General features: G+C 41.8%; 1 protein-coding gene across 4 annotated transcripts in view; it reads right to left on the reverse strand.

Moving 5' to 3' along the window:
* Positions 1-2320: 2320 nt before the first annotated feature.
* Positions 2321-26735, reverse strand: part of Rassf6 (Ras association domain family member 6) — a 41833-nt gene continuing 17418 nt past the window's right edge. For 3 of the 4 annotated variants that reach the window (XM_076938765.1, XM_034509180.2, XM_076938764.1), the window contains exons 3-11: positions 20275-20353; positions 18297-18439; positions 11864-11961; positions 10918-11111; positions 8923-9024; positions 8587-8638; positions 6360-6478; positions 6175-6272; positions 2321-6072 (exon numbers count right to left, since the gene is read on the reverse strand). In XM_076938765.1, the coding sequence (XP_076794880.1) occupies positions 5997-6072; positions 6175-6272; positions 6360-6478; positions 8587-8638; positions 8923-9024; positions 10918-11111; positions 11864-11961; positions 18297-18439; positions 20275-20353 (961 nt within the window). In that variant the 3' untranslated portion in view covers positions 2321-5996. Of the gene's footprint in view, positions 6073-6174; positions 6273-6359; positions 6479-8586; positions 8639-8922; positions 9025-10917; positions 11112-11863; positions 11962-18296; positions 18483-20274; positions 20354-26735 lie in introns of those variants that run through there. The other variant, XM_076938766.1, reaches the window with a different exon arrangement.

The raw sequence follows: 26735 nt of genomic DNA on the forward strand, positions 1-26735 counted from the left end.
ACTGCTCTCTGTAGCTCAGGGAACCCGGCCCAGAGTATAGGGCCCAGCCCACCACGTGGCGGTCTGGCCTGTGCTAGAAATCTCTCTGGTTATTAATAATAGCCTCAGGATGCTGCTGGTAGGGGTAGTTAATAACCCCATTTTCACCCATCTTTATCCTTTTACAAACAGATCACTTACTGGATAAGTGAATTGTTTTGATTGGAGAAACAGAAATCTTTTAACGATGCTCTTAATTTGATCTTGTTTTTTTTTTCTACTCCAGAGTTATTAATATGTTTACATGCATTGGTACCATTCACATTTGCTGACCGCCCCCTGCATGCAACACCCTGTGTAAAATACGGTGGTGGAGACCAGAGAGATAGCTCAGCTGTTAAGAGCACATGCAGTTTTTTTGGTTTTAGAGGGCTCAAATTTGCTTCTTCACACCCATATCCAGCAGCTCGTTCTGCTTATGACTCCTGTTTGGAGGATCTTTTGGCCTCTACTGGGACCTGTTCTCACATGTGTGCTTGTTCGTACACACACACACACACACACACACACACACACACACACACACACACACGGGATAAAATAAAGATAAGTACAGGGAGCCTGAGCCACGGATGAGCTGATATAGAACACAATCAATTTAAGGCATTACGGCAAAGGCATAGTTCTCATGTCCGGCATTTGAAAAGCGGAGCAAAGGCTCACAGTGCACAGGGGTTTGAGATCACCCACTGGAACACAGACCTGGAAAGGTCACTGAAGGACGGAGACTTGCTCAGAGCTAGACAGCAAGAATGGCTTCTACAGCTGGACAAGCGGTGAGGGTGATGTGAGAGCTTGAGTGATCCATTTGCCTGTGGTTCTTGTATTGTGTTTTGAATCTTGTGTGTGCATCTTTGTGTTTGAGTGTGGGCACGCAAACGCCGTGGTAGATGACTGGCAGTAACAGGACAAACTAGGTGTTTACAATCTCCTCCTGCCTTGTTTGCCACTGGGTACACTGGGCTAGCTGGACAACAAGCTTCTCAGGACTCTTTGGTCTTCCTATCTTGTGCTAGGAGCCCTGAGATTACAGACATGCATTATCACATCTGGCTTTACATGTGTTCTGGGGATTTGAACTCAGATCCTCATGCTTCCACAGCAAGCACTTTACCTCTGAGCCATTTCCTCATCCCAATATGGCTCCCCAGCCCAATATGGCTTCTCAGTCCAAACTTATGGCTAGCTGTAAGAAAAAAACAAAGTGGTTGTGGGCAATGAGGCTTAGTGGAAGAAAAGGCTGCAGTGGTGGAGGGATGTGGTGACATAAGCTGATTATAACAGATACTTTCCCCCAATGCTTCTTGTATGCAAAGCACCAGCATTTACATGTGTTATTCACACTGCGCTCACAACTGTTCAATGAAACACCTACAGGCATCTCTCCTCTGCAGATGCTGTTCCTGCATAGTCAGTTGACTGTGGAGAAAAGATACTTATATACCAAATAGAGTTGTCCTTGTCTTTATCCCCTAATTGATACAGTATAACAGTACTTACACATTACATACATACATTGTCCTAGTTATAAGTAAGCTAGAGATGACAGAGTTTCTGGGAGGCTGCAGGTTACATGCAGATTGTCCATTTTTAAGGAAGTATTTTAGCATCCTTAGATGGTAATGTCTGAGCAGAGTCCTGCAACCAGTCTCCTAGAATTCAACTCTTAACATCCATTCATGGGTTCAAATCTTACCCATTTCTTCTCATTAATATCTCAGTCAATTTCTTAGTCTTTCAAGGATTATTTTCCTCATATATAAAATGAAATTCAAAGAATAATTTCTTTATGAGATCACATGATCATTATACTAGCACCCATATAAAGCTGTGCAAGGCAGAAGGTGAATGGTACAACAATTATATGAATCTCAGGTTGTGTTGCTCAAGTATTGATGTCAGGGGCTCAACCCTAATGTATTAAATACCATTGAGTGTACAAATGGATGGTGCTGGAGGTTTCTTTTCTAACTACATCATATCACATGTTTCCCATGTACACACTTTAACATATTAGTAGTTAAACCTGTGGTTTCTCCCTTTCATCAGCTGCCTCGCACAGGGCATGACGCCCCCTTCAGGTTCTCACACCAATCAGAGCCTGCAACTAGTTTCCACAGTAATGCTGGCTAGCTGAATTCTTCAGAGTCCTGAGCTAATAAAATATATTTAGAGTGGGCTTTTTTTTTTTTTTGGTGGGGGCAGTTGATGTTAAGTAAAAAACATGACAAAGTTGCTTGTTACTGGATCAGACTTGTGAATAAGGAGAGGTATGCACAGCTGAGCTTATAAGACTGTTTTATATAATTGATTTATGAATTTATTAATTTTATTGAGCATATCCTATGTACAAGACATAGTATGAAATACAAAAAGTACAACGGTAAAATGCAACAGACTCTATGACTAGTAACCATAGTATGATATCTGGAGTTTAATTTTAACTCATATGTAACTGATAATGACATATTACCTTGTTGGGATCACCTAAAACAAGGAAGAGCTTTTTTTGACAAAATGTCTATAATCTTGCACCATGCAAAACCAGCTGAAATAAATTTGGCCTTAGAAACTGCAATATATATATATATATATATGCATATATATATATATACACACATACATATATATGCATACACACACACACACACACACACACACACACACACACACATATATATATATATATATATATATATACACACACATATATATATATGTGTGTGTGTGTGTGTGTGTGTGTGTGTGTGTGTGTGTGTAGCCATCTTAGCAGTTAGCTCCACAACAGAGCTAATGTTTCTGATCTCACGATTTCTGAAGACCAGGAACTGGAGAATGGTTTTCTGGCCCAGAGTTGCTCAGGAAGTTGCACCATAGGTGCTAGGATAAGTTCTGGCCTATGAAGGCCAGAGATCCACTTCTGAGAGAACCCGACGTTCTAGAGCTGTCTAGAGGAGAGCCTGCTGGCTTTCTGTAGAACCGTGTAGCAGCGCCGGATCAAACAGGCTTTCCTGGTGGGCTCAGACCATCACATGCCTAAGGAAGCGACCCAGCAGAGCATTCAAGGAGCCTTAGTGGCTCTGTGAGACACACGCTCTCCTTTCTGCTTTGCTCTGATTTGCTCTTAGCATTTCTAGATGCTGAAAGCATGTGATAAGCACGCGGTTTGATTAACTTGCCGGATCAATTAGTCCATATCCTAACTGACATCAAATACCATACCTTTTCAATTATCTCTCAATTAAAAATAAAAGTCAATCATTATGTTTAGCCAATTTGAAGAAGGATTATGGGGGACAAATAAGAAAGATTTGTTAAATCTCACAGATGTAAGGTCAATGTGTCATTTGAATAATTAACTAAAAATATTTGTATCTAGTGGAAATCTATTCTTGAATGTACTTCTTACTCTTTGTGGATAACTTTCATGCAACATATTTTCTCTTTCCTCATTGAAAAACTAATGAATCATTGTATCGTAGTCCATAAATATAAAAAGTTGGAGAAACATAAATCAGAAATAATTCTATAATTTATACATAACTTGTTTCAGGTTTGTGAGTGGATACACAGCATTAGTGTGCAAATACACAAGTAAATAATAACCTAATGGATGAGTATTTTACAATATTATATATTCTTATAAAGAAAAATAGGCCTATTATTAAAATATAATTTTAGTGACGGTAGCATCAGTGTAGTAAACAACTCTGAAGAAAGCCTTGGTATCTCTGATGTCCATATAATATCTTACAAATAGAATTATAGGATACATTTAATATCTAACTTGTGTTCAAGGGGAAAAAAGTTCATTTGCTGCAACAAACATTGTCACTATCTGTCGAATAGTTTAATCTCTGCTAATAGGGATTTTGTTGCGCTGATATGGCAGCTTTTATTTTCTCTGCCCAAATTCAGTTTGAAATCGGTCCTGTGAAAACCCAGGTGATGGGGTTCTGGAAGCTTCTTTCGCAGCTTGCACAATTTCATATTTTGCCAGCAGAGGGCGCACTATAAAACATAGAGGTTGGAGGTCTTTGAGGCTTCCAGGGCTCCTGGAGACTTTTCCTTTTTCACGCTGCACCCAGGGGTTTCTCCAGTGCTAGCAGCCTGTGAGGTGCAGGTTTCTGTGGTTCTGTTTACCTGGCCCGTTTCTCCAGCTTTTCATTCAGGCAGTGGTGGTATAACCGGAACCCAATGTAGGCCAGATCTTTAGCCAGAATCCTCGTGTATATATTTAGTCCTCGTCTCCACGATCACTCAAGACAAGGGCTGTGTGGGGCTGGCTTTGCCAGGTACCCATTAGATCTCTATTTCTGTCTTTAATGCTGCTGTCCTATCATAGTTTAGTAATTCTTAATGCTAAACTTACTTTATGTTACTGCACAGTTTCTCTCTACTTATCTGAACTCATGAATACAGTTGGTCACTGTTGGATACCAGACTTTGCATACACTTGGCAGTTACTTGCATTTTCTTTTCCATGAGTTCACCCCCTGGGGGTAAGATTACAAGGATATACCACCATGCTTGGATAGGTTTTTAATATATTATGATTTTTTGGTCCATTTTTAGTGAGATGAAACCATGCTTTTCTTGATCAATAGATAAAGCATTAGAAATGTAACAGTTTGTTTCAACCAGTGAGGGAGACTTCCTGGACAAAAAGGTCACACTGATAGAACTGTCCCACAATTTAATGTTGGTAATACAACCTTACCTCAGTATGGGTAATACGATTGAACAACTTAAGACAAAATTCAAATGGAAGTCATTTGGGGATAGAAGAATAGTGATTAGAACTCCATGTTGACAAAGAGTTTAGAAATAAAACCCTATAGTATTTTTATTTTTCCAAGTGGGATTAGCAGACCTGTGAGCCCTGAAGTGTCTTATACAACAGCAGGGATGCTGTGATGTCCAGCCTGGCTCAGCTACAGCAGTGTGGCTTTATCTGCAGGAATCATCAGCAACAATGAGGCATTTGCAGTAAGTCCTCTCCTAGCAAATACAGTGTGTTTAATATTTTTGGTATATATTTGTTTACAAGGATAAAGAAAGACAATGAATACAACCCACTTTTAAAGACTTTTAAAACAGCTTGGCAGTCATCAGTGTCGCAGAAGGGTGTGGGACAAATGAAGGGCCTGGACAATCAGAGTTTAGGTTTTTTAAAAAATAATATTTAAATTTTTTTTACATGTATAGCTGTTTTGCCTATCTGTGTGTCTGTGCACATGTGCTTGCAATGCCCACATAGGTGGATATCAGTTCCTCTAGGACAGGAGATGCAGATGGCTGTGATTTGCTCTGTAGGTGCTGGGAACTGAGCCTGGGTTTTCTGGAAGAGCAGTCAATGCTTTTAACCACTTAGCCATCTCTCCAGCCTGGAGTTTAGGTTTCTTTACAAAGTCCAAACCCGTTTTATTCTAAAAGGTCATGTAGCTCTGTCACTCCAGAGTTAAAAATCATGAGCCCTTGTACATTTATTTCTAAATTTTATGAAATTGCTCAAATGTTTACACAGCTGTAAACATGGTCAGTTCAGATCCCTGATGGCTTGAGGATGTATTTCTTGTTGACATCAAGAACTGGAAATGTTTGCTTCCCATCATTTATGAGTCATCAGGTATCTCGGCTCTTTTAAGAGTGCACGATAAAACAAGTTTAAACCATGTGATAAGAGCAGAGTCCACTTCAGTCTGAGCTCACTCAAGGACTTGCTATCGATGACGTTTGGAATACGCAGTGTGCAGGCGTCTTTCAGTTACTGAAGCGAAGTCCCATCTTGCCTTAGTACAACTCTGGACCGCAGCCATTTCAAAGAGGAAGCAGGCTGCTTGGCATCCAGTTTCCCAAAGCTTCAAGGCCCTGCTTATTTAGGATGCAGAGCGCTGACTCAGCAGTGCCCCCTCTAACTCGCTGAGGAGGGCTTGCTAGCAGGAGTTGCTGCGCTTCTAGACCGTGGTCTCCGTTTTCGCTGTCTGTTTACTCTGAAGACACTTCAGTATAAAGGCCCTTTCGGTACTGAATCTGAAAAGGAGAGCAAGAATATATATATAAAAAAAAATGGGTACCCAGAGGACACGGAACCTACGGAAGTATGAACTACCCAGGGGTCCACTCTGGACTCACTTCGCCATAATTCTCTCGGTCTCCATTTTCTCTTCTTCATCTAATTTTTGAAGGATGGATTTCAAGAAAGAAAAGTGAAAATTAATGTACGGGGCCACCTGAAAAGGAAAACAGAAGGTTTTACATTAAAAAGTCTCCAGTCAGCGGAAGACGCGCAAGCGCAAACATACTGAGGGCATCCGTACATCACTGCTGATTTCTTCTGCATCTTTATCCATGAGGAAGATCCGAGCGTTGCTTTTGGATGGTCCTTGTAGGAGCCTCTGCAGCAGTGGCACATCGGTCTTACTTAGCTTTCTCTGCTCTGCAGATGGAAAGGAATGAACCCCAGTAAGAGTTAATTCCAGAAAAAGAAAAAAAAGGTAATTTTGTTTTTTGGTCTTCCTTTAGTTTGTTTTAGAAGCAACAGAATCTGAGAACCCCCTATCACGCAAAGGAGAGTCATGCCCCATTACCCATGGTCAATACATTCCCAGATCCCAAAGAACATGTGACACTGTAGATGGTATATAATGGCGTACATCTGACTGTATGGCATTATATACCATACATATTATATACATACACATAGATATCTACAATAACATTTAATTTATAAATTGGTCACAGTAAGAGGGAGCATCACTAGTAACAAAATAGAACCACAATATAATCTGATAAAACTGTCAGTGTTGTTGCTTTTATACTTCTTTGAGGTCATTTACATCTCCTGCCTAAGTATTATTTGAAGACTGACACTATGGCACCTCAATGGTGAACCCACTAACTAAGCTGATACTAAGTGACCAATGGGGAGGTTGTGTCTACAGTGTGGATACAATGGACAAATGGATGATGAATCATCCCAGGAGGGGCAGTGACAGACAGGACAAGAGTGCATCACTATACTCTGATGGTGCTCAATTTAAAGCTTATGAATTGTTATTTCTGGAAAAGTTCACTCAATACTCTGGGACTATGTTTGACACTGGCTAACAGTAACCTTACATTTTAGATAAGAAAACATTTGTATCAGTTGAAATTAAAAAGAAAAACCTTTGCATAAACTTCAAATGAACGTCTTCCTATCCATATAGGGTCTGACTTACTTGTCCAAATAATTTGACCTTAATTTCAGTTATTTAGATAAAGCTCCAGTCTTACTGAGGAGCAACATGGCTTCATTCATTCGTTCACTCATTCATTCATTCATTCATTCATGCATTGACTCAACAAACATTTATTTCCAAGTTCAGTTAATTAATGCAACTCCATTTTTATAGTTGTTCTTAACTCCTCCATTTGTTCCTATTTCTCATTCAGCTCTTGGGTTTTTCCAAGAACTATAATATAAATGCAGAATTAGTGAGATTAGTTCTTTTCATTATCTGTGGGTTTCATTCCTTCAGCCATGGAAAGGAGACAAAAGAAAATGGATACAGTTTCAGAACTTCAAATGTAAAACGTTAGAATAAATGCCCTATTACAAAAGTACCTCTGATACGTTGTCAAAGCGACCTCCCATCTGGGATTTCATTGTAACAAAAGTGAAGCACAGAGAAACCCCCCCTCCCGTCTTCCAACTTCTCTTCTTTCCTCACCCCTTCCTCGGAATGAGCAAATCTGTTTCTCGTTTAGGGATTTGACTTATTCTTATTTCCTGTCCCATTCACCATGCACTGATTTCTGGCCCCTGCCATGTCTGGAACAACAGGAAGCCCTCACGATTCTGTTCTTTCCTCAGCGCAGCAGAATCCTCTCTCCACCTTTAAGTCTAACGCTAACCTGGTTTCACACCCTAGGTGCTTCCATAGCTGACATTCCCAAGCCTCTTGCTTCTTGGTGATCTGGAACCATTACTAAAAACATATCCCCCGCTGCCCCCGCCCCTGGGTTCTGTACATGTTCCCTCCTGAGGAACATGTGTCAGATTCGGTGACAAATAAGAGCAAACTGACAGGGTCAGAGAGGTGGCATGTTGTGATGTCCACCATGATAGGGCAAGGAGGGACAGGAGATAGGTGCAGAGGTGACACACAGGGAACCCAACACCTCCTGGACAACCCTCCATGAATGGATTCCTGAAATTCTGTTCTCCACTCAGACAACTTAAAGTCTGACAAACAAGCAACGTCCTTTGTCCCATAACCTCCTGGAAGGTATTTATCCTAAGTTATCTCTCCCTGGAATTGGAGGAGATAAATGTATGATATTTGAGGACCATCTCTCCAAGATGGGAGTGTAGCTCAGTGGTAAACTGTGTGTTAGGCTTACACCGAAACTGTAATCAACAATCATGATAATGAATCCTTTCCCATCTCTCCTTTCTTTCCTACTCTGTTGCTTTCCTTTGTTGACAAATTCAAGTGGCCTGTGCTTCTGCCTTCCTTATGGACAGAAAACTAACGCACTGGGGCAGTCAAATTCTCTTACCTCCTGTCCCGAAAATAATGTAAAGAGCGAAATCCCGAGGGCTATTCTCAATCTGCCAATGGAAAAAAATGGAATAAATGTAATTGTCTCAGATGATGTTATTAGACCCAAAGTATTTAGCGGGGTCCCACTGCCCCTTCACTGTCAGCCTGACATCTTCTCAGCTCCTGGGGGCTGCAGCTGCCTGAGGAAATCTGAGGAAATTGTCATCCATCAGAATTGAGCATATGATGTTGGTTCACAGTCCTCAGCTCTTTTCCCGAAAACTATATTTGTATGTCTCCATCAGCTTTTACTTATGCACACGGTAAAGCTTGGGGTAGTGGTCAAGAGTACCTTAAATTTTTGGAGAATTTGCTTTATTACTTCTTCAGTTGTCATGATGCTGTTGGCTCTGACCTTAGTCTCTGATCCGAAGGTTGGGGTGAAGATGGATGTCTGAAAGACAACAACAAATCACATGAGAGCTCAAGGCTGTCAGCTAACTGTCATCAGTATCTTGAACCTGAGGTGGGGGGGGGTGACGTAATTCTAAGAAGTGATGATGCGACTCCTCGTGATGTCACAGTATTCACAAATAAGCACAGATTTAATAATAGTTATTGTCTGGAATGATCATGCTAAGTGTTATATAAAACATTCCAAGGCCTTTATAAATATCGACTTAATTCTTATGACAAGTAATAAGAATGAATTTTAAATTATAGGATATAAATGTTACATGTTTAGGAGCTAGGAGTGAGTCAGTGCTAAGAGCACCTGACGCTCTAGCAGAGAACTCGTAAGTATTTGTCAAATAAATACACAAGTGATTACTAGATCCTGAAGCATGAAAGAGCTCTGAATTCTGGGAGAAAGGATGATTATGTTTCTTACCTTCGACAAGTGAAATATCTTATAAGTGTTATAGAAAGGTATGTGTACATTTTACACATTGTAGCAAAAGAAAACTCAGAACAGAAATTTTATCTGAATCGTTGCCACATTTGCATAAACAACTTGCGTGTGAGAGGAGACCTGAGGGGAAAGATGCAGAATGAGATGTCCGTCTCTGTGAAATCAGCAGCTTGAATGTCTTTAAGCCACCTCTGTGGGGGCCTTTATGTGACTCTGACATTGTTTGTTGGTCTGCTGGCTTTTCTCTGTAAGCTGTGTACCTGCACCTCAGGAATCTCATCTGTGCATTTCCAAGGCTCAGTTGAGCACCTAGCACCAGACAGAACTCATCCGTCATACTGGTTAGTAACTTGAGTTCTGGCGTGTCACAAATATGTCAGGGTCAAGTTCAGAGTTATTATTAAAAGCAGTGTGACCCAAGAGAAATTGCTTGATGTCTGTGAACTTTGATTATATGTAAAGAAGAAAAAAAAATTATACCCACCCTCATGGAAGAGGTTTTATGATTAAAACTAGGTCAAAGGTAGGTTTGGTAGCACATGGCTGTAATCCTAGCACTTGAGGCTGGCCTGCACTCTATAGCAATACCTGGCAAGTAGGTACTGCTTAATTCGTTTATTTATTTTTATTTAAAAAATTTTCACACAATGTATTTTGATTTTCTCTCAAACAGCAAAAACAAAACAAAACAAAAAAACCCATAAACAAAAACCAAAACACCTAAGACAAAAAAATCAACAAGATAAAAAAATGCCCAAACAAATCAAAATGAGACAAAAAGCATCCCCCAATGTGGGGGCTGGAGAGATGGCTCAGCATTTAAGAGCATTGACTCCTCTTTCAGAGGACCTGAGTTCAATTCCCAGTACCCACATGTTCTGGCTCACAACTGTTTGCAACTCCAGTTCCAGATCTAGCACCACAAGACAGAGGTGCTAAACAACAATGCAGGCAAAACAACAATGTTCATTAAAAAGCAAATAAAAACCCCACCAAAAAATGGAGTTCATTTTGTGCTGGCCACCTATTCTGGGTATGGGGCCTGCCCTGGAGTGTGGTTGATATACCCAGTGACATTCCACGGGAGGAAACTGGTTTCCCTTTTTCAGCAAGTGTCAATTGCAGACAGCTTCTCAGTTAGGAGTGGGATCCTTTGTCTACTTCCTCCTATCTCGGTACAGGGAGCCCAGCTGGCTTGAACCTGCTCAGGTCCTATGCATTCTACCTAATTTAAATCTCTGCTTAGCAAGGCTAACAAAGAAAGAAGTGAACAAGACTGTATTTAAATTTAGTTTATTAGTTACTGCAGAGGAAAAAAGGGATGAACATTAGACATTCACTATCATTGTTATTACTGACTTAAATGCTCAGTTGAAGTAAATAGTATTGTCAGTGTGAGGGACGTTATTCCTCATGAATAGAACTGCAACTCACCTCATGGTCATAGACGTGCCCGTTGATAGAGGCTCTCTGGCTCTTCAGCATCCCCATCCTGTCTTTTCTGTACATCTCTGGGGCCCTCATCCTTTTTCTCACCAAAGCTGCCTCACTCATGGTCCTGTAGAGCAACGGGGATTCTGGCTCTTCGTCTGCGTAAGGCTTCAGAGTGCTGTGGTAAGATAAATAGTCTGGGAAGAATAAAGACCACAAGCCCGCATCATTTAGCTGCCTGTCTTCTTGCAACGCTGAAGTACGGACGCTGCCATGCTTTTATTAACATGAATGACTGCTATCTCCTGGCTTTTTCAAAGCACCATAGTTCACTGCTTGGCTTGGCTTACATTGACTTATTAGGTGCTGTGTGAGCCTGGTCAGGCAGCAAATGCTGCTAGTGAGTTGTGTCTCAGGATTTGTGTGATCATGTGACTGGCATTCCCAGTCTTTTAATCTTACTTTATTGGGGGTGTAAATTTTAGCATGGAAGGGAGCTGGACAAACCTGTTTTTCTGTCAGTCTGGACTCAGCCAGGTGAGAGAAAATCACGGCGAGCCAAGTAGCTTCAATATGAACATAGGACTTCTAAATGAGACCAGGCCAGCATCTCTGTTTTGTACTCATGCCAAGCTTATCAGACCTTTCCTAAGAAGACAGACTCTGGGGGTTAGCTCCCCTTCCTGAGAAGTCACTCTCACTGAATACAGAGACTTAACAGAATTTGCTCCCAAGTTTCATAAAAGCAAAGCAGCAGTATGTTCTAGGCTAGTGACTGCCTGTAGTGTGCCACCCAAGCAACGAAGACACATATACTACCAGGCTCCTCGGGGACACTAAGAAGCATATGTACATCAGTTCAGCAAGAAGTGTTTGTAAAAGCCAAATGGTTAGGAGTTGTGGTTTTTGTTTAAAAAACTCACCAAACTAATAAGACTTTGCTACTAACCTTCTGGGGAATGCCTGGCTTCAGATGCTAGAACTTGAGTCCTGTCCAGCTCACTGATACGATAAAGGTCATCAAATTCTCCCCAGCGAGTCATCCTCCTGTGAAGTAACAAATTGTGTAAATGAGACTAACTTCACGTTACAGGTCTCAGCTTTACACTGGCGATACTGCAGTCAGGGCCTTTGTAAGCAGATGCATTATCCAGATTTAAAACAAGTTTATTATGTTACAAAGATTACAGTCATGCTAGAGCAATAAGCATAAGTTTTAAATACTTATGTATGTTTTGGGGGGCAAAAGCCTTCAGCTATATCCTGAAATGCAACATTACATAGATTCTGTAAGACCTATGTTCAGATATGGAAAGCAGAGATCAGTGTGAACCAATGAATGCATGCGTATTTTATAAGGTTTGGGGGCGGGGTTAGATAGAAAATTGTCATTTACACTCATGAATCAAGTACCCACACCATGAAAACAATTACATAAAGTGACTATAACATGGTAATATATGGTACTTATCTTTAAGGACCGAACTGCTACACTCCAGAATACATGGAGCATGACAACTGTTTACTTTACAGTGATTTTATCACTGATTTTATATCTGTCCTTAAACAAGTTAGTTATATATCCTCCCTTGGCCTCCCTGCCCTCATTTATGAAATGGGAATAATCATAGTATGAGGTAGGGTAGAGTTGTTGGTAGGGTTTAATGTGTTAATTTATGTAATGCTCTTGAAATAATACCCTGAATATAGTTAAGCACTTAGTAAAAATATTATCAGAATAAATTCATCTTCAGTGGCATCATCATCATCATCATCACTGTAATCACCACCATATGAATCCATTTCATGATGGATCAGGCACAATTTGTGGTCCAATGCGTTCGTGTACCTCTCTAGGCAAATGGACACTATGATTTGGGGGAATGTTTCTTGTCCTGTTTGAGCCTCTTCCATAAAATCCTTTACATATGAGCCCCAAGTATTTACGCTTGGGTTATCTGTGACTCTACCCTAATGCCCCTGACTGGTGGTTTGAATGATAATGTTCCCCGGAGGCGGAGGCTCGTGTATTTGAAGACTTGGTCCCGTCGTTGCTTTGAGAAAGTTATGGCAAATTTAGAAAGTTGAGTCTTGCTGGGGGAAATATGTCACTGGGTAAGCTTTGAGGACTTGGAGCTTTATGCTGCTTCCTCCTCTCTGTCTCTGTGTCTCTCTTTCTCTGTCTGTCTATCTGTCTGTCTGTCTGTCTCCCCCTCCCACTTCCCACCCCCTGCTCCCTGTGTGTTCATGACAATGTGATAAATTCAGTTTCCTGTTCCCGCAGCCATGCAAGGCTCTCCTTGCCAAGACAGACTGTGTCCCTCTGGAAGACAGACTGTGTCCCTCTGGAACAAAAAGCCAAGACATTCCTCCCTTGAAATGTTTTTGGTCATGGCACTTTATCAGAGCAACAGGGGATAACAGCACAGGGATGGACAATGCCTTAAACACTAATGGCAGGCGTTGGCAAAGCAAAGCTATGGTTTTCTTCTTGACCTTGGAATTCTCCTCTTGACCTTGGAATTCTCCTGACGCCTTTTGCAACTCTTGTGTTATTCGATTTACAACAGCCATAAGAAGTAGATAATATGATCCTAACATATTTGCTAATAAACTTTTGAGCAAACTCTACTAGCTGGAAATATTGTCAGTCAAAATACATGTCAAAAAGTAGAGGATCAGTGCATGCAGACAAGAGCCTGATACGGCTGTCTCCTTAGAGGTCTGCCAGAGTCTGACACATTCAGAGGCAGATGCTCACAGCTAACCATTGATCTGATCAAGGGTTTCCCAATCAAGAAGTCAGAGAGAAGACTGAAGGAGCAGAAAGGGTTTGTGGCCCCATGAGGAGAGCAACAATACCAACCAACCAGAGCTCCCCAGGGTCTAAACAACCAGCCTGGAAGCACATAGGGAGAGACCCATGGTTCCATCTGTACATGAAGGTGAGGATGGCCTTGTTGGGCATAGGTGGGAGAAGAGATCCTTGGTCCCATGAAGACTGGACACCAAGTGGAGGGTGGGAATTCAAGGGTGGGGAGGTGGGAGTGGGGGGAGAGGTGGGGACACATTCTCATAGAAGCATGAGGAGGGGGGATGGGATAGGTGGTTCCTGGGTGGTGGGGGAAATGGGGTAAGGGATAAAATCTGAAATGTAAATATAATATCCAATAAAAAAAATGTAGAGGATCTATACATACTAGCAGTTCAAGTCTCCACTCACGTTCCATCCATAGCCTATGATGGAATCCATAGATCCATAGACTATCAAACATTTTCTCTAATTTCTATTATAATAAATTAATATTAGAAATATTAGAAATCAAAAGTAGTGTTGTTTAATCACCATTGAAACGGGGGCGCAATGGGCACTGGATACCAACGAGAGCCTAAAACTAAAAGGCAAAGCAACCAAATGCTGTTTCCTACCGGGGGACCAGAAGTTCCTACAAATGATGACTTATGGTCACCACAGCTGCTTGGTGACCTGCAAATGTGACAGCCACCCCCTCAGTCTCCTTAGCTTAGTGCCGTGGTGTGGGACCATAAAACACAGGGGCTGAGGCATGACTCAATAGATTTTCTTTTGCCCCTTTCCTATGTGCCCGTCCTTGCTGAAGTTAAGAACAACTTTCTTACAGTTTGGGAGTGTATAATTCAGGAAGCATTCCATACACTGTTCGCCGTGACTAAGCTTAAGGGGGGCTGTCTGTACTTCTCAAGCAAGAACTGGTTAGAACTTGAACATCAAACAATTGAACATGTGGAAACATAGAAGAGCTCAAGTTGCCCAGGCCAAACACCAGGAAGTGTATAGGACTGGGGGCAGGGCAGGTCTTGATAATGCAGAGTGGTTCTAATGAGTTTCAAAATAAAACAGAGGTAGAAATTTGATAGGCAAATAAAAATGCAGCCACTTCCCTATGTATAACATAAGGAAAATAAAAAGACATTACTGATGCAAACTATATGCACCCGTTCACTTCTTGTTCTTTGCGTCATTCTGCTGTGGCTTGCCTGAATTATGCCAGCACCGGCTTTAGAGAGATATTAAAAATAGAAATGAAAACCAGAGAGAGCAAAAATAACCCCAGCGAGGCTCTTCTTGTCTGTTTTGATTTTAAACACACAATTTCTGTAAGAAAACATTTGGCCCAGATAGGAGAGATCAAAGTCCCTCCTACGGAGTCATTTCTATACTCGCAAGTGGTCAGAGCTCAGACACACTGGTGTATTTTTAAACCTCCACCATCCCCATTGGGGTAGCACTTCCTCAGTGTGACTCACTGCTAGTATGACTACAACAAGCCAAGATAACAGGAGTGACTGTTTTCTCAAAGGAATCGAAAGACGTTCCACTGGAGTCCTCCTTGCAACAGAGAACACACTGTTCATGTCCTTTATTGTCTACTAACCCACGGGGGACAGTAAGTCTGAGCAGCGGTGTTAAGCTCTGTCCATAGATGCCCAGCGTGGACAAAGAATGAGAGAAGCTTTGAAATAAAAGGGCTGGTCAGATTCTTTACACAATTTAATGGGGCCCAGAATTTAAATGAGTTACCTGAGAGGAGGTGATCAAGGGAGGGAGGGTACCTAAGACTGAACGGAATCGGAGAACATGCCTCGAGTGTTTGTATATGCTATCACAGACAGGCCAGGCAAAGCCATTCTCTCTGCATTGTGCTTTCATGTCCGAAGGCCCAGCTGACTGCACCAACTAAATAATGCTATCACGCTTGTGTGTGTGTGTGTGTGTGTGTGTGTGTGTGTGTGTGTGTGAGAGAGAGAGAGAGAGAGAGAGAGAGAGAGAGAGAGAGAGAGGCATAAGGGGTGGGGTCTCTTCCTGCTAATTCTTACTAGAATAGTAAGATTCATGGGAGAAGCATACTTATAATGCTCTAGTAGGTCTGGCTGCTGTGCTAAAGGAAAAGCTGATACCTCCAGTGTTCTACTGTCTGTCTGGTTACTACGGTGAAACACAGGCTTATGAAACTGTCTAGGTATATTTTCTCAACTTCAAATCATGAGGAATAACTTCTGCTTGATTCCCAAGCTGTTATAGTTTGAACTTATAGTTTGTACTCCACAGGCTCATGGGTTTGAGCACTTGGACCTCTAACTGGCAGTGTTGTGTGGGAGGTTGTAGAGTCTTTGAGACCATGACCTAGCTTGCAGAAGTAGGTCACGGGGGACGGACCTTGAAGATACCTGGATCAGAGCCCCTGCTTCCTGATGTGCTGATGTGAACATGCTATGGCTCAAGCTCCTACTGTTGGAATGCAGTCCCTGCAGCTACCATGCCTTCTCTACCATGGTGGTCTGTACATCAGAAAATGTGAGCCAAAACAATCGTCTCCTCTCTACGCTGCTCTGTCATGCTTGGCCATGCTGATGAGAAGAGTTGCCAGCATAACAGCAATGTTCTCAGGGAAAACGGGTGCTGTAGAAGATGAGGAAAGGTAAGAGTCTATAATCTGCAGTGACAAAGGAAAGAACATCGTCCTTATCACCTGTCCCCACCCCCTGGCTCCTAAGACTTACCTACAATCTTCTCGTATCTTTCATTCAAAGCTAGTATGTTGAATTGGTGAGATTAAAACATGTCTTTGAATAGCTATTTAAATAATAATGGCTTAGCACAACTGTAGAAGTGCCTACTTCCTTGATGTATCGCTTTAATGCCTTGTACTTATGAGTTTTAATGAACTGAAAGGAATCAGAATATAGCAAAAGGGGCCCGTTCCGCAAAGAAATTTGCCACGAGTCTTTAGGCAGATGTGAAATATGATCACTAATTTTTCATTCATATCTTATATAGTTTCTTTTTTTTTTAAAGCAAGGCTCAATCACTTTTATATGCTGCTTCTACTGATTTGAGGGATCGGTCTTGTCAATCATTTTGTACCTGTGGGGCGCTGGGCTTCACAGGCTACCCAAGGTTGTGATTCTGATCAGACGAAGCCCCCAGAAACCTGTAAAGAAATGTCACCTGCTCTGTGTGACAACCTTCTCACCCTCTTCTCACCAGTCTCCCATCCAAGCTAGGTGGGCACAGGACATGTGCTTGTGAGCACAATAGGATCACACCCATCCCTGGCTCTCACACTTTCTTTCTCAGTCTATCATATTTATAGATCCTCTTTGTCCCTTGACCCCCGACTCTCCCACCTCTCTCTTTCCTTCCCTTCTTTCTTCTTTGTGCTGGGCACTGGGGTGCAAAGACAATGAAAGATGTGTTCCCTGCTACCCAGAGACTCCCACTGTAGACGGGGACAGGATGTGTAAAAGCTCAATAAACTGTATGCCCTGGAAATGAAAGAGAGAAGCTGTCAGTGTGCTGAGTATGGATCGAGGGATGGTGGAGGGCTTTCAGGAGAGCGAGTTGAGTTTGTTGGAGGAGAGTTAGACAACTCTGCTGATAAGCAGGCTGGCTGTCAGGCAGGCAGATGGAGGGAAACAAGAAACCGCACAGAGTGTTTATGGCATTGCAAAATGCTCAGCCCTGTTCAAGGATGACATTTGAGACATGTTGAATAGGTAAACATCATGGTGGGACATTCTCCAAGGTGGTATTTAACTTTCCTTAATTGTGGCCAAAGATCAGACTAAACAAATGTATGTTTCTGGCAGCTGTCTCCCCATTTTCTCCTCTCAGGGAACCCCAAGTCTTCCAGTAATGCATGGGAACGTGGGAGTTGTGAAGAGAATTGTGGTGGTAGGACATAAGACCGGAGTGAAAGATGGAGAAGAAAGGAAGCAAGCTCTTTTAAGAGTATAACTTTGAATAATTATAATTTTTTAATAAATTATAAATTGTAATAACAAAACCCTGCCCAAGCTGAACATTCAAGTTATAGTTGCATCTACCCATGCAAGGAGGGAGCTGTCTGTGCAAGGAACTTCAGATGCCCTTGGCTTTGCTAAATAGCTCTGCTTGTTCTGCACACAAGCATAATCCAGTCTCCTGTCCAGAAAGTAAGAAGAGTTCTTTGTTCCAAGAACTGGACAAATTGAAGTTTTTTTTTTCTCTGTTTTCTGGAGGTCGGGTCGGGACTATCCAAATCTTGCCATTCTATCTAGTCTCTTCCAGTGAGCAAAGGCAGTCTCCTGGGGAATGCAAAGGAGCAAAAGGGTCCCAGCAGGGGGCTCTGGAGCCCTGTGGAACAAAGGTGCCTTTGGTCCTGCCGGGTGGTAACTAGGGATCCTACACAAAGTCATCTAACCTCAGAGATATGGTTTTCAAACAACTAATTGATGGGGATGTTGCCGTTGGTGTGAGACTGTCTATAAGCATCCAAACACAGGTGTATGAAACCCATGCTAAGAGCACAATGAAAGCAGAGAACAAGACCATTTAAGGAAGTACAAGGAGGATAGCTTACCCTTTGCTGGAAAAGGTTTCTGGTGGCATCAACAGATCAAAGGAAGAGATTTGCTTCTCATCCTGTATTTTCAGCTGTATGGGTCGTTTGACTCCCCAGAAAATGTCCAGCATCCCTTCAACAATCAGCTGTCCATCCTCGGTCTAAGGAAGAAGCCATTACCCACGGTGATTGTTTTTGCATTGTCTATAGAAAGTTAAACACTTTAATTGAAGATGTAGAAAGTCAGTCTGTAGGAGACGTTACTAGGTTTAAACATCTCTCAGGATGATTTATTTGGCTTCTCAGCCTATCTGCAAAACAATTCTAATTTTGAAATAGTCTTTTATTTTTAAAACAGTGTACCTGGTTAAAAAAAAAAAAAAAAGCCACAGCATGTTTTGCATGTTCACCAGTGGGTATACTGCATTAAAACACCCTCTCAGTTCTGGTTCTTGGATTAGATGGAGTTATATTGCTGTAGTTCCATTTAATTTAAAAGCGTGACAGCTTTAAAAACTATACTGAATTAGAAATTAGAATAAATAGTTGCTGAGAGACTTAACAGTTATTTGAATAAGCAGGAATAATTTAACTCATAATATTATATAGTTAAAAAGAAAGAATGTTCATGAAGGGGTGGTGGTGGCACATACCTTTAATATCAGCACTCAAAGAGGCAGGTGGGTCTCTGTGAATTCCAGGCCAGCCAGGGCTATATATTGAGATTCCATCTCAATAAAAGAAAGAGCATGTGTATGAAAATATACTATGTAATACAAAACAGAGCAGGGAAAGCTGAGTTCTGAGCCCCAACAGCTGTGTAAAAAGCCAGGCATGACTGTGTGTATCTATGACCCTAGTGCTGGGGCTGGAGACAGTCTGAGCGCAAGGGCTTCTTAACAGGCAGCTTAGCCTGAAGCTGCAAGCTTCTAGTTCAGCAAGAGACCTTGGTTCAAATCAAGAGAGGAGAGAGAGAGCTGAGACATCCTGCTCACATGTGACTGTGGCATGCATGCTTGCATATTCACATACATGAAACACACACACATGCACACACACACAAAACACTGAGATGCAGCTGTAAAAAAATAATAGTTTTTGAAGTACTCATTCAAAATAAAAATAGCATAGCAAAAGGAGTAAATCTGTAAGTGAAGAAAAATTAACACACAGGTGTATATATATATATATATATACACACACATATATATATATATTACAAATACATGTATTCAAAACAAAGCAATTCTCATAATTTTTCAAACTTATCTTTTATAGCATCTATATAACCTCTTTTATATTAAGTATCTTTTTATTAAAGAGATACATTATTATTTTAGAAACTGAGAATATAGAAACTAGAAAGTTATATTAAAAAATCATTGACTATGTCTACTATGAGAAGCCAATTGATAGGCAATATAAATGACTATGGTATTTCTCTAACATTTCTAAACTGTTGTCGTTGTGCGGCAGCACACAGCCACTGGAATTCAACACACTCATGTTACAAACAGCTCAAACTTGGCTTTACAGATACAGCATGACTTGTAATAATCCCTTAAGCTGGACCAAGGCACCATCACGTGTCTCTCTGCAAACAGTGTCACAGTGCACACCTCTCCACACACGTTGCTATGAAAGCAAGAAAGCAATGGATTTACTGTTCATAGCATTATTCATATTTGAGAAATAATCTATTTTTAAAACAGAAAGCAAATGTGTCTTTAAAATTACTTGTATGTTTTTCTGCATCAAAAATGCTTAGAAACTTGCAGACATCCCAGGCCTACTATTTTGTGACATAGCCTATAAAAATGAATAAATTTTCATTATTAAAGGTCATAAATTAAAGGTTTATCTGCTTCTTTGGACCACATGTGTAACTAGGTTCTAGACTTGAGCCTGCCCTGACACACCATCTACATGGTTATAGAACATAAACGTTAATCTGTTCTCTGTGACTCAAGCTATTGCATTTCTTTAATGGGCTTACCTGTCCATACAATATATGCAGATTTTTCTGGTTTTCATAGAAAACATTATAAGCCTCCAGTAAAGAATTGAGTTGTTCCCTAAAAAGAAAAAAAAAAAAAACATTAACAAGTCGCAATCAATCTTAAGCCTCAGAACAGTTGATATAGTACTTTTTACTTCATTAAAGTATGAGACTAAAAAAAAAATGTTTCTGTGGAGTCGGTATTATTCTGCCATTTTAATTTACATGGAAATCAGAAGCATTAGAACATTAACACATTTTAAATATGCTAATTAGTAATTAAAATCCACGGGTGGGGGGTGACTGGAGACAGTACTGGTGGAAGAGCTTGGTCAAAGGAGGCAGCTATGAAGCAAATATGGTTTACATTTTGCTTTGTTTTGTTTCACAACAGTTAACTACCTGTTTCTCAACAGTTAACCACCCAGATACTAAACACCTGCCTCGCGAATGACATCACAGTTCTCTTTGATGTTAAAACAATGTTCAACTTAACTAATGTCTGCTGCTCCAGAGGAATCTTTGTCAAATGACAGGTGGACCCTGTGAGGGCACAGGTGACAGGTGGACCCTGTGGGAGACACAGGTGACAGGTGGACCCTGTGAGGGCACAGGTGAGAGGTGGATGCTGTGGTGGGCACAGGTGACAGGTGGACCCTGTGAGGGCACAGGTGAGAGGTGGATGCTGTGGTGGGCACAGGTGACAGGTGAACCCTGTTAGGGCACAGGTGACAGGTGGACCCTGTTAGGTCACAGGTGACAGGTGGACCCTGTTAGGGCACATGTGACAGTACCCTGTGGAGGCACAGGTGACAGATGGACTCTGTGGGGGCACAGGTGACAGGTGGAGCCTGTGAGGGCACAGGTGATATAGTTAGGCCCTGTGGGGACACAGGTGACAGGTGGACTCTGTGGAGGCTCTGGTACCTGCTATGTGTTTGCCTTTCCCTCTGAGTCATCATGTCTGGAGAAGTTTACCGTCTCACCTAGATTACAGAAATGACCTCCTACAAGGCTTCCTGTATCTATTGTGAATTCTTGACCACAGAAATTATTTTATTGTGAACTCAGCCATCTTTCTTTTTTGCTCAAAACTCCTCGATGTCTTCTCAGAATAGAGTCCAATATCCTTTTGCTATGGTGACTTGAGAGACGGGATTTGATCTACTTCTCTGTCACCTTGTTGACCTTGTTCTGTATTACTCTTTCCTTCACTCACTGTGCTCAGCTTTCTTCCTGTCTCTTGGACACACCAGGTCCTTGGACCTTTAGATTTGTTGATTGTTCCTCTCGAATGACCTTCTCCTTCACCATCACATTGCTATATCATTCATTCATTTCTTTTAATTATTTAATCAAAAGCCAGCTATGGGGCTGGAGAGGTGGCTCAGTGTTTGCGAGCACTGGCTGCTCTTCCAGAGGACCTGGGTTCTACTCTCAGTATCCACTTGTCTCACAACTGTTCATAACACCAGACCCAGAGGACCCAATACTTTCTTTTGGAGCCTTCATGGACATGGTACACTAACATACATGCAAGCAAAACACTACACCCATACATATAAACTATAACTACCCCTCCATTAATAAAAAAGTCATCTATGTAAGGTGTCTTTCTTAGCCATCTATTCTAAATCTGCCTCTTCCAATATTTCATTTCTTGCTTTCTTCCTTCACCTGTTTCTAGGTATCCTCCAATGATCTGTAAATATGACTTTCTGACTTACTTCCCCCCAACCCCTTTCTCTCTTTCTTTCTCTCCTCTCTCCTCTCTCTCTCTCTCTCTCTCTCTCTCTCTCTCTCTCTCTCTCTCTCTCTCTCTCTCTCTCTCTCTTTAGACAACTCTTACTATGTAATGTTGGATGACCTGTAATTCACTGTGTAGACCAGGGTGGACTCAGATTTATATCAATCCACCTGCTTCTGCCTCCAGATTGCCAGGATTAAAGGCATGAGCCGCCATGTCTGGCTGTAAACTTGACTTTTTAGTTGTGTGTTCTGTCTTCCCCACAAGAATGAAACTCCTTGAGGGTGGCATGTTTGGAAGTTTTGTTCAGATTTTCTGTCTCTGGTAGTAGAGTATTTGGTACATGGTTGGCAATCAGTCAATTCTAATTAAGTAAACTTATCAGAATACCCTCTTCCAAAACACACCCAAACAAAAAACAATAGTAATAAGATAAAGAAGAAAAAGCTTGTAGCCGCCTGTGGCCACGAATCAACTGGGTTCACCTGAAAGGGGGGCTGGGAATGAAAGGGGACAGAGGGCGAGAAGAGATGAAGCCAAGATAAAGTTCTCTGATCAAGGCTCAAAGCTTTAATGTTCAGCTCTTAATTTAAAGGGAAAGGCCCAACTCAAAACCCCTCCAGGTTTCAGCCAGAGATGGGTGGGATAATCCATAATTCTTGGTCTCGGGATAACTCAAGGGAAGCCCAGAGGCAGTTCTTCTTCTAAGTCCAAGGTGGGTAATTCCACCTAGATCCTATCACTTGGTCTGTTGTGGTAAGCAAGGTCTCTCAGTCTTGCTCAAGGCTGGGGGGGAAGGGCACAAAAGCTTGTTTTGTGCAAATTTATTTGTTGAAAACTATTCTATAACATTTTAATCCCAAGTATGTCATTGTTCACATCTCCTTGGTCCCCAATTAACTTTGCTATTCTCATACAGGCCATGAGAGCTGTCGGGTCAGTTTCACTTGCTGACTTTTCCTGTTGCTCAGACTGGATACTTGCTCATCAGAAGCTGTTATTCAACAGACATGGGCTGGACACTGAACAGCGGGCTTTATGCATGCTGCTTGTACATGTTGGAATCATAACAGCATGCTTTTCATATTTACTTTTCGTCACTTGCAATTTCCAGTGTGCACATTTCCAGGAGCCCATACATTCTAGGCAATGGCCACAGAAATAATACCAGTGAAGGTCTTCAGGCTACTGTTCCCTTTCCCAAATGGCTTACTTCAAATTTTTTATGTTAATGAATATTTCTGTTCCAAATTCCACTGGCTACACTGATTTTGTTCCTTTGGGGGTCATTACTAGGAGATACTTCCTTTGAAATTGTACTACCACTAAAATGCTCACTTGCCCTTTATAAGCTTTAATGCCAGAGCAGCACAAAGAAGTTCAGGATCACTAGGGATTCAAGTCAAGATATGCTGAGCTCAGAGCATCGTTATGAAAGCACACAGAGCTTTATGTAATCTCACCTCTCAGCTTCTGGCAAAACCCCATATGTGGTGTGGCACAAGCCTTTGAAGCATCACTCAGGACCATGCAATGGAAATACTCGGTCCCTGAGCAGAGGTGACTGCATTCTACAAAGGCCTTTTAACTTTGTGCATCTCATCAGCAAGACAATTTTAGTTTACTGATCCAATGAAGGATGGATGTACCTAACATTGGGAAGAAACGTTAGCTTGTGATCACACTAATATACCAGGTTGATTAGTTGAAACTAGGGGCATAAGGGGATAAGGAGATAGTCCTCTGTGCCTGCTAATTCAAATAAAACATGGTAACAGAAAGCCTGACCTAATGCTATTTAATCATACATGGCAGAATCACTATGTGGGCACAGACAAAAAACCCAAGTCAAGTGTCGAAGGTGAGCACAAGACGGTCCCTGAGGTGAACCTGGATAGGCAATAACTGAACCAGAAAAACTAACCAGGTCAGGGGGTCATTACCAAATTCATATCATCATTTCTGCAGTCTGTATTTGAAATTTAGAGTTGAGGGTCTGAGCATGTCCTGGGGATTTGTAAGAATGGGCACTTTAAGAAACTTAAATTTATTCTCTGGGCAATGGGAAGCTGGTGAAGTTCTAGGTGAGAGGAAGACAGGCCAACACTAAGGCCAGTAGGTAGAGATGTGCGAGTGGATTGTGACACAAGACAACATGAAGGCAGCAAGGAAGACTAAGACCATCATAACACTGAGGCCCAGGAACAAGGCTGGGAAGACAATTGAATGCCCCATATATATAGAATGATCTAGAGTCTAGAAGGAGTCTAAAATAACTGTAGTATAGGCACTTATGGCTAGGATATAAAAAGTGCTATGAAGGTTTGTTTTATTTAATTTTATTATTAATTTATTTAAGCAGAATTTTAAGAGCCCAGTTAGGTAGACCCATTCTCAATGAATAAAAAGAAGTCGTACCTTTTCCTGCCTCGGCTTCTAAATAGGTCCTTACCTAACACAGACCAAGGCCATGAAAACACTCTGATAAAGCTCTAAAATGGTTGCTGAGAGAACAGTTACATATCTGGTCTTTTTACATTCATTTTTATTTTTATGTTTTAATGAACCTGGGATATCTAGAAGCCTGCGGAGATAGCAAAGAAGCAAAAATAAGATTCAAATTCATTTGAATGAGTCATCAAATCTTAACTTTCTGGGAAAGTTTGAGATTTCTTTTGGAACATAAAACATTACCTCACAGTACATACCATGTGTGGCTAAGGTCATCCTCACATTCTGCATTAAGGGGAAGGTGTTTTTACTGAACTGAGAAATGTCAAACTTCTATACAAACTAAACTTCTATCTGAAGGAATTCATGGACCCAGCAGTTTCCACCATAGAAATTGGCATCCCAACACTGGCACTTCAGGATGGGGATTCTGGAGGTGCTTAGAGGTGCCTAGAATTCTCTAGCATGGGTTGTGGAGGAATGCAAGCCAGCTATCTAGCAAGCTCTGGAGGAATTAGCATGGAAAGGAGAGGAGCCAATGCGCCTGTCACTCAAGTCCTGCTTGGCTTCAGTGAGTTAATAGCATGTGACTGAACTGTAAATGCTAATGTGCACTTTGTACCTTGTGACTGGGACTGCAGTTGCTCAGCAGATGGGTGCTACCCACATTATAACACCAGCCATTGATAGTGAACTTAGCAAGAAATGAGTTCCTTTTCCTAAGGTATGATTCAGCTGTCTAGAAGAAGCACTTGGTTTCGTCAACTGCAATAAACATGGACATGAGACAGGACCATGGGTAGAAGGAAGCTATGTTTCATATCCAGAGACACATGGATGTCAAATTTGAGTTGTCACATAACAACCCCTTCATTTTTCCAGCTGTTCAGAGTATCTGTAACGTGGTTCCTCTATGTTTTCCCTGGGAACCAGGGAGTCCTCTTCCATTTTCAATTCTTAAAAAATTGGACCCAATATGAACAAAGTACAGATATTGTCACATGCTATATATAACCCAACACAAGCTTCCAAGACTACCATGTACCAAGTAACAGCCATGACCACGCTTGGCTGTGTCTCCTATGTCTGTATCACTCTCCGGGGGACTTGTTGGAACATGTTGGTGGTTCAAGTCAGTCACTGAAGTGTAGCCTAACGTTGACATTATGTGACATTCTTTGTGGATCCTCCCATGTTTTAAAACAGGACTGTTTTACTTGAGTCCCTTCAACACCCAGAGTAGAATACGAACACCTATATCGGAAATTTTTTCCCGAAAGTTGGGAGGAGATAAGGTGGGAGGAGTAAGGAGAGGAAGAGGAGGAGTAAGGAGAGGAAGAGGAGGAGTAAGGAGAGGAAGAGGAGGAATAAGGAGAGGAAGACGGGGAGTAAGGAGAGGAAGAGGAGGAATAAGGAGAGGAAGAGGAGGAGTAAGGAGAGGAAGAGGGGGAGTAAGGAGAGGAAGAGGAGGAATAAGGAGAGGAAGAGGAGGAGTAAGGAGAGGAAGAGGGGGAGTAAGGAGAGGAAGAGGAGGAGTAAGGAGAGGAAGAGGAGGAGTAAGGAGAGGAAGAGGAGGAGTAAGGAGAGGAAGAGGAGGAGTAAGGAGAGGAAGAGGAGGAGTAAGGAGAGGAAGAGGGGAAGTAAGGAGAGGAAGAGGGGAAGTAAGGAGAGGAAGAGGAGGAGCTAGGGGAGAGATGTAGGAGGATGGAGAGCCACGCTTGTATCCAGAGCAGTCTTGGGTAACAACTTATATCTAGGTTAGTTAGTTGGGAAACACCTCTAATTGTGTGGACACCCTGTTATTCAGCATTACCAAACATGTAAGGCCCTTGATTAATCTTTAAGTATTAGAGTCTCATTCATACCGGGCACCATGTGGATGGCAGGATGGTCTGGGCTCAGCCCAGCCTTGTGGACAGACATTGTGGAAGATTGGCAGAGCCATCTCCTATGCTGGCATCTGGTGCGTGGCAGGGCCAGTGTCTCTGGCCGCCTGAGCCGAGTGGTTGCAAAAATACTCTGCCACCGCTTGTAGGCCTTGTCTAGTCTGCAAGACGGCGGCTGATTGAGAACAAGCCAGATTGGGGCACACCGTTTTAAAATATTACCGAAACAAATACCCCCACCTTTTTGTTTTTCACATTTAGTTTTTCTTTACTTTGTGGACTTTTTTTCATAATACTACATTTTATCAATGAGATAATTTAACAATTTCATATGGTCGGTTCAAAATGTTTTAAACATTTTGGGGGCTGGAGAG

Source organism: Arvicanthis niloticus, chromosome 7, assembly GCF_011762505.2.
Source record: "Arvicanthis niloticus isolate mArvNil1 chromosome 7, mArvNil1.pat.X, whole genome shotgun sequence".
NCBI lineage: Eukaryota > Metazoa > Chordata > Mammalia > Rodentia > Muridae > Arvicanthis > Arvicanthis niloticus.